Genomic DNA, 15,724 nt, shown 5'->3' with positions numbered 1-15,724 from the left:
AAACTTCTTTCAAGTTCTAATTCCAATATATTACTTATTTCTTTTCATACTTGTTTCTTTTTGCATGAAACTTGTAATTAAAAGTTCCTTCAGGACAATGTTCAAATTTACTTTAGAAGTCAAATATTTTCGTTATAGTGAAATTGTTTCAGTAACACAATTGTTTCTTGTTTCAACATATATTTTATTTTGTTCATTCAAGTTGAAAACATTTTTAGTGGTTGCTGGTCTCAACAAAAGAAATCTATAAAACTTATTTTGTTTTTTATTGAATAGTTTAGTTTCAAAATTTCTAAATTTCATAAAAAAACACTTATAGTTGAAAATCACATTACAAAATTGTTATTATTATTTTTATAAATATAAAAATATGTAATTATAATACAATTTTATTTTAATAATTTATTGTGTATATAATGTAATTATTAAAATATTAAATTATAATATATAAGTAATTGTGTTTCAATGTATTTAAAGTGTAACTCGGATATATTATATATTATTTATCATCAACATATTACCTAATATTCACTTAAAAATAAAATCTACAACTGCTTATGGAACGTCCCATTTTTATGTAAGATCATAATAAAAAATTAGACTTAATTTCTTTAAAAAATAATATGTGACACAATTTATGAGCAATTAACTCACCCTTTTCTTTTATCACTCTTTGTAGTGATAACTTAATAAGGAAAATGAATTTTCAACACTCCCAATGTCGTTGCGCCATATTACATTTCGCTTACATGGAAAGAGTGATTAGGTGGCATGGACAGTTTGGTAAAATGAGAAAGGCAATGTGTCAAGGTCATTTGGGTAAAATGAGAAAGGCATATGAAAGTTCAAATTTTCAAAACCGCAAGCAATTGAATACAACGTTCGTGGAGAGAGTACCGGCGGGAAAGGCGACGGCGGCGACGTAGTGCGAAGTGCGACAACTTTGTAGTGCGAAGGGGTGGTGGTTAAGGGTTTAGGTTGCGGTGGTGTGCGAAAGGTGTGCGATGAACGAATAGAAGGTAAGTGCATTTATTTTGGGTTTTCTAACATTTTAAGGTTTAGAATGGGATGTTTGTGGTTTACGGTTTTGGTGGTTTAGGGTTTATTTAGGGTTTTAGTACGTGAGTTTTGTTGTTGTGTGTGTTGTTCTCTTCTTTGATGATTGATATTATTCTTGGACTAAAACTTGGTCATTGTATATTTGTTTTCATTTGAAAGTTTGTATTACTGAAAAAAGTATTAAACTTTTGTGATGAGTGATTGGTGTTGTGGTTTTTAGGTTTTTGAAGTTTGAATTGATTTGGATTTCATTGTTTAGTGTTTTGTGCTCTGTCATTTTGGGTATATTTGTGATTGTTGTGTATTGTTGAGATGTCTTTGTTAAAGTTTATAGTGAATGTGGTCGATTGAGTTGAATCTAGGTTATGTAATTCAACATTTCAGACCTGTGAAGTGGGGACCCATTTGATTTTAAGTGGGGACCTGTGTACAACTTTATGCACTGTCATGTCATCCTCCAACTTAATGTTTGGAAGTTACTTTTTTGGGTGTTGTGAGGGTTTAGATGGGACTTCAGTGAACTCAATTAAGGTTAGGGAATTGGATAGTGCAAGACTAGCTTCCCTTCTGGTGTGTCAATGTATTTGGGCACCCCTTTGATTTTAAGTGGGGACCTGTGTACAACTTTATGCACTATCATATGATCTTCCAACTTAATGTTTGCAAGTTATTTTTTTTGGTGTTGTCAGAGTCAGATGTGTTCACACTAGTTGAATATGTTGTGAATTGACATTGTTTAATAAATTCCCATATCAAGGAATATCTTATTTTCATTTTGTAAGTTAATATTACTGATATTTTGTGTGAAATTTGTTGTTGTTGGTTAAAATGGTCATGTTGACTATCAGTTTAAATTTTGCATTGTTTTGTAGGTGTTTGTGCCAACTGTATTCAATGACCACTGGTGGGTGTATGCACTAAATTGTCGGACTTGGCAATTGCATGTATTGGATTCCATTGGTGATGGAATTAAAGGTCAACAAAACATTGATACAACAATGGTAAATAGTTGGATGTTTTTCAATGCTTAATGAATTAATTTGGTTTGAATTTGTTTATGATTCTTCTTAAATTGCATGTTGTAGGTTGATCGACTGCAACACCTATTCGAAATTTTTGACGACTTCTCTGAAAAGAGTGGTTCTCAAATTTCATTGATAAAAGAAAAGATTCCCCTATAATCGAATAAGTTAGTATTGATAGTAATAGTGTTACTTTTTTTTATTTTATATGTATTTTAATTTGTTCGGACTTATTATTTTGAATTGTTGTTTAGGGTTAAAAATTTATTTATTCTATGCAGTTATGATTGTGGCGTTTTAGTTATCAAATATATTGAGTTGTGGGATGGTTCAAATCACTTAAATGGGAATACCTTTCCCAATTATACCATGGTAAGAGTTATTTTCATCAGTTAACATGTTTAATGAGTGGAAACTGATTCCATAATTTATTATTCAGAAGGAGCTGTTACGGTTTCGTCAAGAAATACTTTTGTCTTGGGTGTTGGATGGGCGTAACGTTGAACGACAAGCCGTCTTGAAAGATTTGGAAGTAGATTGTCCTTGATTTTTATTGGACGTATTTTTTATGTAATTGTACAGTTTCATTGTTATTGACAAAAATGTTAGTTATTATGATATGATGTGAACAATATAGATACATTTGTTTGATCAATGGAAGCAATTTAAATTTCATCTAAGTTATTTAGCTCTTCTATTGTTATATACCATATTTTGGACACAAATGTGTCATTAGAGGAAAAAAATATGAAGTTGTATGTTCATAAATTGAGTGATATTGACTGTTGTTTTCAGTGTATATTCATTTTATGTTCATAGTAGACCTTTTAGTTTAAGTGGGAACCCATGTGTTAATAAGTGGGGACCCATGACAAGGTTTGTGCATGTTGTTTTTATTTATACTGATTATTGGGATTCTGCATTTGTCAGTCCATCATGTGTGTGAAAGCACCTCAGGTATGTGAAAGGCATGTTGTGGTGGTAATAGGAACTCCTATACTGTAAGTGGAGACCCATGTGTAAATAAGTGGGGACCCATGAGAAGGTTTGTGCATGTTCATTTTTTTGCATGTTGGTTTTTGGGAATTATAACTTGGCAGTGCAGGATGTGTTTCAAGAGACGTAGTTCTAAGGTATAAACGTGAATTGGATGGGTAAAGGCATGTTGTAGTGGTCATACATCAACTAACTTAAAACTACAAAAACCTAAAAACATATTCATTATCAACTACTTAAGCATCAGTTTTTGGGTTTTTTCGCTTCCTCCTTGAAAATGTTGTCCAAGGTGTTTTCAAAACAGCAGTCTTGAAACGTTTCCTGGGTTCACGTTCCATTTTAGAAAACATGTTGACTTCTTCATTTGGCTGATCTTCATCTCCATGTAAGTCTTTCTCTTCATCTATATCTTCATGGCTACCTTCTGGCTTTTTGAAGTATGTGCGATCCACAGTGTAAAAATTCCTCCATAGGTCCCCAAATAATTACGAAGGGGTCCCCACTTAGCTAAATATAAAACATTGCAAACATTCACACTCAATTCAAAATCAGGAACTCATAACACACAAAAAAAGTAGAAAACCAGTCCCAAAATTGCATACCAAAATACAGTAAACAATGAAATCCAAATCAATTACAAATTCAAAACTCAAAATCCAAATCAACAAAACAAAGAAATGCAATTACAACGCTACACAACAGAAATCAAACCAAAAGCAAAACAATCAAACAAATAACCCTATACAAAACGAACCAAAATACATACCTGATTCGAAATTCCACTCTTCAACCGAAACCCTAATGGCAACGCACCTCATTGAAGCTTCCTTCTCCCTTCAATAACCGTCGCACACTTGATTACCGCCCAATACAAAACCCCAACCGTCGCGCCCAATCCAAAACCCCTCCAATCGAAAACGCACACAAATTCGAACCTCTTCTTTCACAATGAAGAACCTCAAACGCAATGTTGTCCCTTTGCAATCCACAACCCTCCCTTTCAAATGCACAAATCAATGGAAGAAGAAACCCTTTTTTCAAGCGCAGTCCCTCTCCCTTTTAGAAACTCTTTTATGAACACACATTCCAAATGATTTATTTTGTTTTCTTTTTCCAACTCAGCAACTGAACCCACACATTCTTTCTTTAATATTAAAATTATCATGTCAGCTGGATGTAATCTGGAACAACCTCAATAGAAATGTCAAAATATCGATACCCAACTTAACAATCCTCCTATAGATTTGCCTCGATGTTTTCACAAAATTATTTTATAGTTTCTCTTTTATCTTCTTTTTCAATTAGTCTAGTTAAATTTCTATGTTTTTGACAAAAACTTCCGTACACTTGTGATTAAACATTTTCATAAATGGTTGAAGTGTACACTCAAGCTTTGTAGTCATGTCATACAAGGAAGGTGGAAAAACTAATAGTTATAGAGAAACACCCAACTCTTATTACACTTAATTCTAGTTTTATAACTAATAATTATAAAAACCATTAAACCATTAAACCCTTATTGCACTTATTTTACTTGAAAACCAATATGCATCCTTGTGAATATACACATAAAAAAATCATTTTATGTTGAATAAATATATAATTTTAACTAAAACAATATCATATAATTTATTGTGGATGGATAATTGTGGAAAACTTTATGATATATTGATACATTAATATGGTGATGTCAATAACATATTAAATATAATTGCAGTAATGTAATAATTATATATACATATATATTATTTTTATTAGAATCACTAATATTAACATCACGATAATCATTATTATCACAATTTCAATATCTCTTCTCTTTATCGTTAAAATATTGTTGTTGTTATAATAATAATAATAATAATAATGACAAAATGATGATTTATAAATATGTTATAAACTTTTTTTTTAATTTATTTTAAATAAATATTAAAAAATTATATAAATTTTTAATTGAAATTCTTAAATTCTTAAATATTTGAATATTAATTATATATTAATTTTAATTTTAGAGTAATTATTATTTATTGTATCATTTTCTTATAAAATATGTTAACAAGAATTATTCTCTCTCACATAATGTGTACATAGATGACTACTTTTTTATTAGTTATAAAGTATTTTTAAAAATATTTACTGTTTATTTTATAAAATTCTTTCTAATTGGATGATGTATTAATTTTTTCTTCTAAAATATTTTGTTAAAATTTGAAAAGAATGATATAAAATTCTTCTTTCCTAACTTAATCGGAGAATATATCAAATTGAACTATTTAAGTTTTAAATATGAGAAGAGTAATTTTGGAATTATAACATAATTAATAATAAGTAATTTAATTAACATTTTGAAAGGATTTGAAAATGGTAGAAAGGAAGAAACGTGTAGATAGAAAGATAGATACTAATGAAGTAACTATGATGGGCATGGTATTGGACCGATTTAGCTGTGCTCATTCAATTTTCCATTTTTCATCATCTCATTCTCATGATAATGTGTGAATCAATTGAACTGAGCCACTTCAGAAGCTTGTAATTGGTCACCGAAGAAGAAGATTACTTGAAGGATAAGCAAAGAGCCAGGCATAGTAAATCTCATCATTTCCACCCAATAAACTATGAGCCACAGTTGTTCCACAGGGATGTTTCGGTAATTCCACTCCTTCCTTCGTTCTACCGTCGCTTTCAACTGTTACACACTGAATTCTCTTCTTCATTTTCACAACATTTTAGTTCCATTGTGCTTCCGCAATCTCGACTCTGTACTTTATACTAAATTGGATAGAGTTCAGCAGTGTCACTGGGTGTCAATGGAAACTGGGTCGTTGAACTCGGAATCATTGAACAGAAACGTGGCCATGAGTGTGAGGGGTGGCACTGGGAAGAAACAAGGTGGAGTAGCAGGCAAAGTGGAACCTTTTGTAGCACAAAGTGAGCACAACCCGAGAGAGTTACGGTCGTGGGCGAAAAGAACGGGTTTCGTGTCTGATTACTCAGGGGAAGCAGGGACAAGTGGGAGTGCAAAGTTTGAAGCTTTTGAGAGGAAGGGAGGAGGGTCATCTCCCAAGATAGAGATAGATCCAGTGGTGGGGAGGACAAGACGAAACGAGATCGAACCAGAGTCTCGTGGAGGTGCCACGAGGGCTGAGAATGGTGTTGTTTTGGATGAGAGGGGGAGAAAAGAGAAGGAACGTGATGGTGGTGAGAGGAAAGTTGGTTTGAATGGTAATGCCAATAATGGGGTGGTGAATAGGGAGGGGAATGGGCATGGAGTCTCCGCAGTTGCTCCTGTGAATGAGGAAAAGGAGGGGGAGGAGGGAAATGGGGATGTTAAGGTCAATGTGTTTCCGGAAGGGGAGGAGCATCGTGATGGAGGGTGGCGGGGACCGTTGGCATTGGAGTGCGGGCTCAAAGATAATCCGGGGATTGGTTAGTTTGTGCTCTTCTTCTTTTTTCTGTCAGTTGTAGATTCTTTTTCACCCTTCATTTCTTTAGTTTTTATGAGTTTATGTTTTAGGATGCCAATTTTGGATGGTTTGGAAAAAAATTCTGGTTGATTTGAATGTGTGTGGAAAAATTCACGTTTCTAGGGCGTGTTTTTTTCTATCTTATATTTTTTTAACTATAATGCTGTAAGTTGAGCAATGTGAGTGGTATGTTGCTAACTTCCCCATGTTAGATGTTTTGATGCTTGCCAATTAGTTCATTTTATATCTGCATGAATGAATTGGTCTGTAGTGGTGTGTTCCATCAGTGAGAGAAAGAATACTCCCCAGTTGCTAATTTCTTTTCCGTGACTGACTGAGGATCATTTCCGAGAGGAGAAAGAAAATAAGAATGTGTGCAAAATTAGGAAAGTGAGAGAAGAGATGTCCATTATTTACAGGATTTCATAGAACTGATGGAAAGCTACATTCATGCCTTTCTCTTATAAACATGACCTTTTTATCAGTCTTTGGTTTCTGTAGGATTGTGTTAGTTAAGTTGCAACTCTTTCTATTGGGGCAACCAACAATCCCCCTTTCAGCATCTACCACCATCCATGCCTTCTTGAGAAATTAAACCTCCAATTCCAAATGAGTCCAACCCTACCTGGGCCTTAGTAAGGTTGGATGCTTGTCTGCAACCAACATCTTCCATTCTACTTGCAAGACGAACCCCTTGATTTCTTTCCAAATAGAGTCAAAGGAAGTGAAGACAAATCTCATTTAAGAATACCAATTCTTGATTTCCTTCAACATGGGTGAGATACTAGTCACAAAATTAAAGGACTTTCTGAAAGAACCCATTTTCCCAGTTCTTTCTTCCATATCATTCTCTTAACTAATTATTATCTCAATACTTACAAGATTAACTAGCATAGTCATGTTTCTGTAAGTGGCAAATTTGTTTTTCCTTGTTTTACTCAGTCTTTGCATTTTTTAATTGCAGTACCTCTTATCTACTATGGCCTGCAGCACTATCTATCATTAACCGGTTCTCTTGTGTTGATTCCGTTAGTTATGGTACCGGTCATGGGTGGAACCGATGTAAGTATATGCTTTTATGTACTGTTTACTGCGTGTTACTCTAAGAAAATCAATAGTTTTTTTTATTCGTATCTATTCATTTTATTTTTACATTAATTGCTGAGGACAGAAGGATACTGCTTCCGTAATTTCTACAATGCTGTTTCTTTCTGGCATCACCACAATACTGCACTCCTACTTTGGTACTCGACTGCCCTTAGTTCAAGGGAGCTCATTTGTGTATTTAGCACCGGCATTAGTTATCATAAATGCTCAAGAATATCGGAATCTTACCGAGCATGTAAGTTCATTACTTAATTCATTAGCGCATCACTTTCAGGCCCTTTTAGTTTAGGCAGACAATTATATTATCTAAATCCTTAAACTATATGCTTTTTCAAGTACACCTACTTCAGAAACTATAGTTAGGTGTTAATTTTCACATGACTTGTTTACCTTTAAACTTGCATATATCTGAATCACCAGCATAAATTTTCTTTTATCCTTTCTGCTGTTATGTATCAGTTCTCTTTTAACAGACTTTTCCTATTATGTACCTCTTTATTCACAAATCACATAAAACTTTGACTTTTATTCTGTTAGTTTGGATGTATTCTCAGCTTACATGTAAAAGCCTTGTAATTGCAGAAATTTAGACACATAATGAGGGAACTCCAAGGAGCTATAATTGTTGGTTCAATATTCCAATCTATCCTGGGATTTAGTGGTTTAATGTCTGTTCTACTCAGGTACGAAGTTGCATGCCATATCTTAAGTTCGTAAATATCTTTTGTCTTGTGCTTGATTTAGTAAAGGTTGTTAATTTGCTGCATTACTTCCTTGCTTAATATTTAACATGTGTAAGCATTAGCACACTGACTGATCATATACATAAAGGGAATCTATATTGATCAGTGAAGTTGTAGAAGCTACTGAACTTTTATCTCTTGAGGACTGTAAACAACTTAGCCTGATCTGTTTATTCTTTACAATTTTAGGTTAATCAACCCAATTGTGGTTGCCCCAACTGTTGCTGCTGTAGGATTAGCATTCTTCAGCTACGGTTTTCCACAAGCAGGCACTTGCCCAGAAATTACAATTCCACAGATAGCACTGATTCTGATATTCACTTTGGTGAGTCGTATGTGCATTTTAAGCAGCACCAATACAGGATATTTTGTATCTGAAACGGTTTTCTAATTGTTGTAATTTGTAAAATTACTTCTTGTATGTTAGAGGCTTTCTGTTGTAAACAGGTCATGGGCTTTTGGTTGTTTATTAAATGATTTCAGGAGCATTCAAAATCTCATTCTCATTCTCATTCTTTTTCTCTTGTTTGAAGTATTTACGAGGAATATCTATCTTTGGGCGCCATTTATTTCGAATTTATGCTGTAAGTATCTTAAATTAAGATGATAATTGTTCATTTTTAATATTGATGACCTATGTCATTCTCTCATTTTTGTTTTTCTTGAGCAATTTTGGATAGTGCTGGCTAAGTATCCTTTAGCATGTGTATGTAGTAATAATTCTTATAACTTAATTTTTTTAATATTTTCAGGTTCCCTTGAGTTTGACAATAATTTGGATATATGCATCCTTTTTAACAGCTGGGGGAGCATATAATTACAAAGGATGCAATCCTAATATACCAAGTTCAAACATTCTGTTGGATGCATGTAGAAAACATGCATATACCATGCAGCATTGCAGGACTGATGTTTCCAATGCATTGGCTACTGCTGCATGGGTCAGAATTCCTTACCCTTTACAATGGGGCATCCCTATTTTCCATTTTAGGACTTCCATAATCATGGTCATAGTGGCACTTGTTGCCTCTGTGGATTCAGTAAGTATCATATTGTCTAGGTCCTAATCTCATTTAAATATTAAGATGAATTTTCAAGCTGAAAGCAGGGATCAAACATCAATAGGAGATGAAACTGCAATTGTAACTATATGAATGGCATATTCTTTTTCCAGGTTGGAACTTATCGTGCTACATCTCTGCAAGTTAATTCAAGGCCTCCTACTCCTGGTGTTGTTAGCCGAGGAATTGCTCTTGAGGGTTTCTGTAGCATATTGGCTGGTCTTTGGGGTTCAGGTACTGGCTCCACAACCTTGACAGAAAACATGCACACAATTGACATCACCAAGGTGGCAAGTCGGAAGGTAGTGGTAGTTGGAGCTACTTTCTTGATCTTGTTCTCATTTATAGGTAAATAACAACTCCTGGAGCCAAAATCCATTCTTCAAAATTCTTGTCCAACTTTATACGTTCTCATTCCTCTTCATTCTGGCTGAGATGGATCTAAGGATGTGCAGTGGTTTATTTTGGTGCATTTTTTGAGTTTCAAAATACGACTGTTAAATATAATTTTGTAGGGAAAGTGGGTGCTCTTCTCGCTTCCATTCCACAGGCCTTGGCTGCTTCTGTACTATGTTTCATGTGGGCTCTCACTGCAGCACTAGGCCTCTCTAATTTACGGTATAGTCAATCAACCAGTTTCAGGAACATTACAATAGTTGGCGTTTCACTGTTCCTTGGCATGTCTATCCCTGCTTATTTTCAACAATACCAGGCTGAGTCAAGTCTGATACTGCCCAGTTATCTGGTTCCTTATGCAGCAGCATCAAGTGGACCATTCCGTTCAGGCATTAAACAAGTAAGTATCTTTAGCTTTAAATGTAAAGAGAAAAGGAACAAACAAAAGGAGGACTGGTTGGATAGCTTATATGAAAATGTGAATCTTAAGTTTTACTTAACCACACGCTTTCTAAGACATCCTAGATGATTTATCTTTATTGAAACTGGTAACATGCAGATTTGTCATCAACGATAAATCTTTATTTTAGCTTGTTTTTCTTGCAAATTAAGCAATAACTGGTTTCTTTTGGGATGCATATGAGCTAACCTGTCATTTTCAATCTTGAAGCTTGATTTTGCAATCAATGCTCTTATGTCCTTGAACATGGTGATTACACTGTTGGTGGCATTCCTACTGGACAACACTGTCCCTGGCAGACAAGAAGAGCGAGGGGTGTTTGTCTGGTCAAGAGCTGAAGACATTTCCACTGATCCCTCTCTGCTATCTGAATATTCGCTGTCAAAGAAAGTCGCCCGGTGTTGCTGTTGTTTCAATTTTAAATGTTTGGGAGTCTAATGCTTTGTTCAGTCTCACATTTTAATCTTGGTAATATTCCTTCAAGATAAAGGTCACTCCTGGGATATGCCTATTATTCCTTGTTCTCTTCCGTGGGCTAGAAAGATATTGCCGCTCGTGAAGGCAATCAAACGTAAATTATGCAGTGTAATATAACTATAGTAACATTAGATTGGTGATAGACTGATAGCTGTAGATCATTTATTATGCTTGGGAAATTGCATTTTTTTAACACGTCAAATTGTCTTGCTGAAAAACCAAATATTGTAGTTACGTATCGATATATTTACATATATAAATATTCCATTTTTGCTGTTTCATATTTAGTTAATACTTCATAGTTGTAGCAAGTCTGACAGTAAAAAAGAATGGTAAGTCAGTAGGGAGAAAGTTTTAGGCTTGAACCTACCCATGACTGGCTAATTCAATTGGTAACTTTTTATTTGGAGGTAGTGGTCCACCGGTGGCAATGAGAACAAAAAATCAGCACTAGTAAAAAAAGAATTCGGTATTAGTGTGTAAGTTTAGGTGATTTGTTGGTCTGCCAATCTTCAATGAGGGAACGGAGAGTGTGATTCGGGGTGAGGAATGTGTGTTTCAGCCTCAAATTTGTCATTGGTGAGGTATCACGCCCTGATTGCAGCCAGTGATCTATTGCTTCAAGCTCATAAGAAAACCCATCTGCTGCCAAGTGTGGGCTTTTCATTACCTCCTGCAGCCAACAGCACAACAACACAACCTTAATTTTACAAAACAAAAAAACTAACTCCACTTTTTCCTGTCTGTCCAAACATTATGTGTAGGGACTCAACAAATGATTGATTTTAATCAGTTGGCTAGTGGATTTTTCGAATTTAATCAGGACCAGTCATGCAAATTTGCAACATACTATATATATGTAAAAGAAACTTCCTTAAAAGATGAAGAAGCCAACCTGAAGAATGGGGCAAAGAAAAACACTAGGCACATCACTGGATCCCTCTCTATCTATACACCCACCAATAATTGCCTTTCGTCCTTCCCTTCCAACTATTTCATCTCCCTTTCTCCTTATCTCATTCAGTTCCTCCAAGACTTTTGCAATGCTCAGTTCTGAGTTGGGTTTGCTTTTGGTGGACATGCACCTAAAAGCCAGGCCTGCAAGTTCTTTTGCTAGATCTGGTGGCCATTGCCCAGCCATCTCATCTAGAACGCTACACAAAGCCTCTCTACCCATATCCACTGTCATCACCTCCTCAACGAGCCCGGCCCAATTTCTTCCTGTCAAAAGATGCATTAACAAAACCCCCATAGCCCGCAAATCTGACTCAACGTTACACTGTTCGTCACGGCAATCATGGAGCCCAATGCCCGTGATCTTTGCAACCAAATTGCGGTCTAGGAGTACTTTGGGTGGGGTCAAATGGCAGTGAATAACAGGCCTTGGCTCCGCTGCATTGAGAAAGCCCAGGCCCGAACAAACTTCTAAGGCAATTCGTATTCGGTCGTGCCATCTTAGACCGCGGTTTTTTCTCCTAGAAAACAGCATGTCTGTTAAGCTTCCGTTGCGCATGTATTCCAAAACTATGCACTTGGGCTCGGAGCAAAACCCCACCATAGCAATCAAATGAGGATGCCTAATATCACCAAGAACCCTCACCTGAAAATGTAGTCTAAATTGGTATTCTATGTGCATTAACTTTTGTTTCTAATATCCTATAATCGATTCTGATTTCTAAAATCACATGTATGAAAATTAAAAACAGAACCAGTTATTTATATAGTTTTAGCTTTGAACGTGGAATTTGAATGAATTGTATAAGAATTGAATCTAGCAAAAAACGTGCACCTTGGATTGGAAATGTTGGAGGGAGAAAGAAGGGAGCATCTTGATGGCAACGGTGGAGTGGTTGAAGCGTCCTCGGTACACATTGCTCCAATCTCCGCCGGACTTCAACCTCAGCCTCTCGGAGAAGTTGTCGGTGGCCAAGCGGACCTCCTCCGCCGTGTACTCGCGGAAGGTGCAGCACGTGTCGGCGAGCCTAGCGGCCATTCCAATGGCGTCCTTCTGCTTGCAGAACTCGATCCTTCGGTTGAGCACGTCTCTCTGGCGCCTGAGCTCCTCGATCTCCCTCACCATCTCCCTTCTCTCCCCTACCGCCCTCTCGAGCTGCGTCTCCGCTCGCGTCTTGCTTAGCGTCCATATTTGAAGCCTGTTGGAGAGCTCCGATTGCACCTCCGTCAGGGAACTGAGCCTCCTCCTCCTCTCTTCCACCTCCATTCTCATCTCCTCCGTCTGCTCTCTCTCCGCTTCCCATTCCTTCCGTAGCTCCTCCTTAGCACTCACCTCTTCTCGAATTCGACCTTCCACTTCTTCAGCCTAACCATTACAATTTACGTGAATCTCACATGCAAGAACAACAAACAGATAAACAAATCCCTACAAACTATAACATTACATGCATTCATGTTTAATCTTTTCTTTAATCCATATATCAATATAAATTCAAACAAAATTCCAATCTTAATAAAATGGGTAGTTTAAGAACTATTGAGTATAACAGAGTATTACTCGACTGTTGCATAAACAAATTGCCCATTCAGCTTTTGCGTGCCTCTCTTTACTATCTTTCGCCTCTTTCCTCTTCAATAGGATCGTCTTCTGAGCTTCATTCAGCTTACTTTTCAGAATCTCAATTTTCTCTGCACCACTCTGATTAGGGTACAATGTTAGCCATTATTTTTTACAACACCACGTGCATTCAAAAGGGAACAAGGACATCCATAAAGTAAATGATTATATTTTCAATGTTTACACAAACCAAATCATAGAGTTAGGACAAGATTCAGAGTTGAAAATTGGTTCCATATCTTGAAAACTAAACACAAGATATTAGCACAAATACCAACGTTCATCAATTTGTTTCAACATACATATCAAATGTTAACAAGAGTCAAAGTGAGAGTTTTCTTAAGAAAGATGGGTATTTTAACTTTCACAAACAGGCTCCTTCTTTTTCAATATTGTACAACGAAAACAAATCACATTATATGCACATATATGCAAAAGTGAACCAATCAGCTAACAACTCCCTAGAAGAAACAAAACGAAAGCGAACAAAGAAGATAAATATTAGCATTAATCAAGGCCACACACATATTTCAGGAAAAATATCTGTCGTTGTTGTAAAGTTACCTTATTATAATTGTTGTGTTCAGTAACATGTGGCTCATTTGGACCAATCTGTGACTCGTCATTATCTAGCCCGCAGTTTCCTTCCTCCAACTTTGAAGATAACAATTCTTGATAATAATTTTCAATTTCCTGCAGGTAAAATTCCCACCGGTTTCTGTTCACTGGGGACTCCAAATTGCTTGAGGAAAGTGATTCACTTTTATCTAGAGAATCGTTGGTTTTGTCATGGAACCATTTATCTAACCAATCTTTGAAGGTTATCTTATCTCTTATTCTTGCAACCATGACTCCTTGATCATCCTCCATGATTTTCTCATCATTTTTTCCACTCAGGAAAATTTGCTTCCCCCCACAAATAATGAACAATTCACAGAAAGAAGGTTTGTGCTGATGAACATAGAACAATCCACTTATAGCACCTTTAGATTTCCTAATTAAAAATATCAAGGAAAAATCAGACAATTTAGCATTACTTGAAAACTGAAATTCTTTGATAAGAAACGCTAGGAAATTTCATACATGGAGGGCTTCATGAATGAAAATCCCATGACCAATTTGGTTATTCCTAGACCAAAGATCAAGTCTATGACTCGCTTTTGCAATGGCTCATCCGATTTCTCAACTTCAAGAATATCTGCTGGCACCTGTAACATGCAGAAACAGAAGTAACTGGACTAAACCACTATAACATAATTTCGTTTCATATGATCTGAGTAAGACTTAGCAACTATAACATCATTTCATATCATCTCAGTAATTGAACACTACTTCTGAAGTACTAAAATGTACACACCTTGCCACAGAAAGCAACATATTTGGAAAGCAGCTTGTTGATTTTCTCTTGCTCGTCTTTCCTGAGAATTTGTAGTTTCTCCTCACTCACAGATCTTGCTGGAAGTTTCCCAACTGCAAAACAATCACAAAACTAAGCTAAACCCAATTGAATTTCAATGCAGAGAATAAAAACAAAGCCGATAAACAAGTCCAACTTACATGGTGTATAGACACAATCCATGGGAGTGCTGTGTGTGACATGGAGAATAACAACGGAAATTGGATGAGAATTCCATTTCTTGAGAGCCCAATTCAAAGTCTTAAATCCATCCTGTGCATCATTACCAACAGCAACATAGACTTTCTCTGTTTGGATTGCATCCATTTGATTGTTCCAAGCTACAAAACTTCAACTCCCTATCAGCTACAAGAAGCAAGACCAATTCCAGTGAAACTCATGTCACAGTACACACGTATGATAAGGTAAGTTCGGAGTTGTGTTGAAAGAGACTTTAACATTGTAGAAAAGAGTAAAAAAAGGGTTGTATATGATGAAATTCAAAGGTTTCTTTTGGGAGTTTCACAAGTGTTTGATTTAACAGTATTGTATTAGTACTTTAATCGGGATTTCCAAGGGAAGGGTCGAAGGGGAGGGCCAGGTTTGGACTTTTGTGTATGGCGTGTGATGATTGCCAAAGGGTGCTGGGGTCGTCGTTATGCATCATCTTCTTAGCATTTTCATTTTCACTTCTAGTTCCTACGCTTCTACCCTCTACCTACAAATCACTTTTCTTCTTTTTCTCATTACTGTGCATACTTTTTCTGGGATACTATGATCACTAATTTTCTCAACAAATTTTATTATCTATTGTTACATACATGAGTATTTGATAATCAATATTCATCTAGAATAAATGTACTCTTAGTATATAATCGGTCTTTTTATCTCATCTATTCTTTACTATATATTGAAAATATTCATCTTTTTTTTTTTTTGTAAATCTTGATACTGACCTAATTTCAATAATTCAA

At 35.7% G+C, this 15,724-nt stretch overlaps 2 protein-coding genes across 2 annotated transcripts; one reads left to right on the top strand and one right to left on the bottom strand.

The window, feature by feature from the left end:
• Positions 1-5,470: 5,470 nt before the first annotated feature.
• LOC137811315 (nucleobase-ascorbate transporter 11-like) lies at positions 5,471-11,063 on the top strand. Its single transcript, XM_068613002.1, has 10 exons — positions 5,471-6,500; positions 7,503-7,600; positions 7,710-7,880; positions 8,228-8,328; positions 8,578-8,713; positions 8,922-8,972; positions 9,141-9,428; positions 9,563-9,797; positions 9,965-10,245; positions 10,516-11,063. The coding sequence occupies exons 1-10, from the start codon at positions 5,882-5,884 to the stop codon at positions 10,741-10,743; spliced, it is 2,208 nt and encodes a 735-aa protein (XP_068469103.1). The 5' UTR covers positions 5,471-5,881; the 3' UTR covers positions 10,744-11,063.
• Positions 11,064-11,159: 96 nt separating this feature from the next.
• LOC137811313 (putative U-box domain-containing protein 50) lies at positions 11,160-15,465 on the bottom strand. Its single transcript, XM_068613001.1, has 8 exons — positions 14,912-15,465; positions 14,712-14,824; positions 14,438-14,562; positions 13,919-14,348; positions 13,295-13,435; positions 12,572-13,102; positions 11,678-12,382; positions 11,160-11,455 (listed from the first exon to the last, which is right to left on the bottom strand). Exons 1-8 carry the CDS (start codon positions 15,075-15,077, stop codon positions 11,255-11,257), a joined length of 2,412 nt encoding a protein of 803 aa, XP_068469102.1. The 5' UTR covers positions 15,078-15,465; the 3' UTR covers positions 11,160-11,254.
• Positions 15,466-15,724: the final 259 nt, after the last annotated feature.

This window comes from Phaseolus vulgaris, chromosome 2 (genome assembly GCF_000499845.2).
Source record: "Phaseolus vulgaris cultivar G19833 chromosome 2, P. vulgaris v2.0, whole genome shotgun sequence".
NCBI lineage: Eukaryota > Viridiplantae > Streptophyta > Magnoliopsida > Fabales > Fabaceae > Phaseolus > Phaseolus vulgaris.
The sequence above is the reverse complement of the archived record's forward strand: the minus strand, read 5'-3'. Positions and strand labels throughout refer to the sequence as shown.

Coding starts and splice junctions, on each gene's coding strand:
- LOC137811315 (XM_068613002.1), top strand. CDS start 5,882: ATGGAAACTGGGTCGTTGAACTCGGAATCATTGAACAGAAACGTGGCC. Junction 8,329..8,577: donor TTAATGTCTGTTCTACTCAG/GTACGAAGTTGC, acceptor TTACAATTTTAG/GTTAATCAACCCAATTGTGG. Junction 8,973..9,140: donor ATTTATTTCGAATTTATGCT/GTAAGTATCTTA, acceptor TAATATTTTCAG/GTTCCCTTGAGTTTGACAAT.
- LOC137811313 (XM_068613001.1), bottom strand. CDS start 15,077: ATGGATGCAATCCAAACAGAGAAAGTCTATGTTGCTGTTGGTAATGAT. Junction 13,436..13,918: donor AACACAACAATTATAATAAG/GTAACTTTACAA, acceptor TACCCTAATCAG/AGTGGTGCAGAGAAAATTGA. Junction 11,456..11,677: donor TTCTTTGCCCCATTCTTCAG/GTTGGCTTCTTC, acceptor TGTTGGCTGCAG/GAGGTAATGAAAAGCCCACA.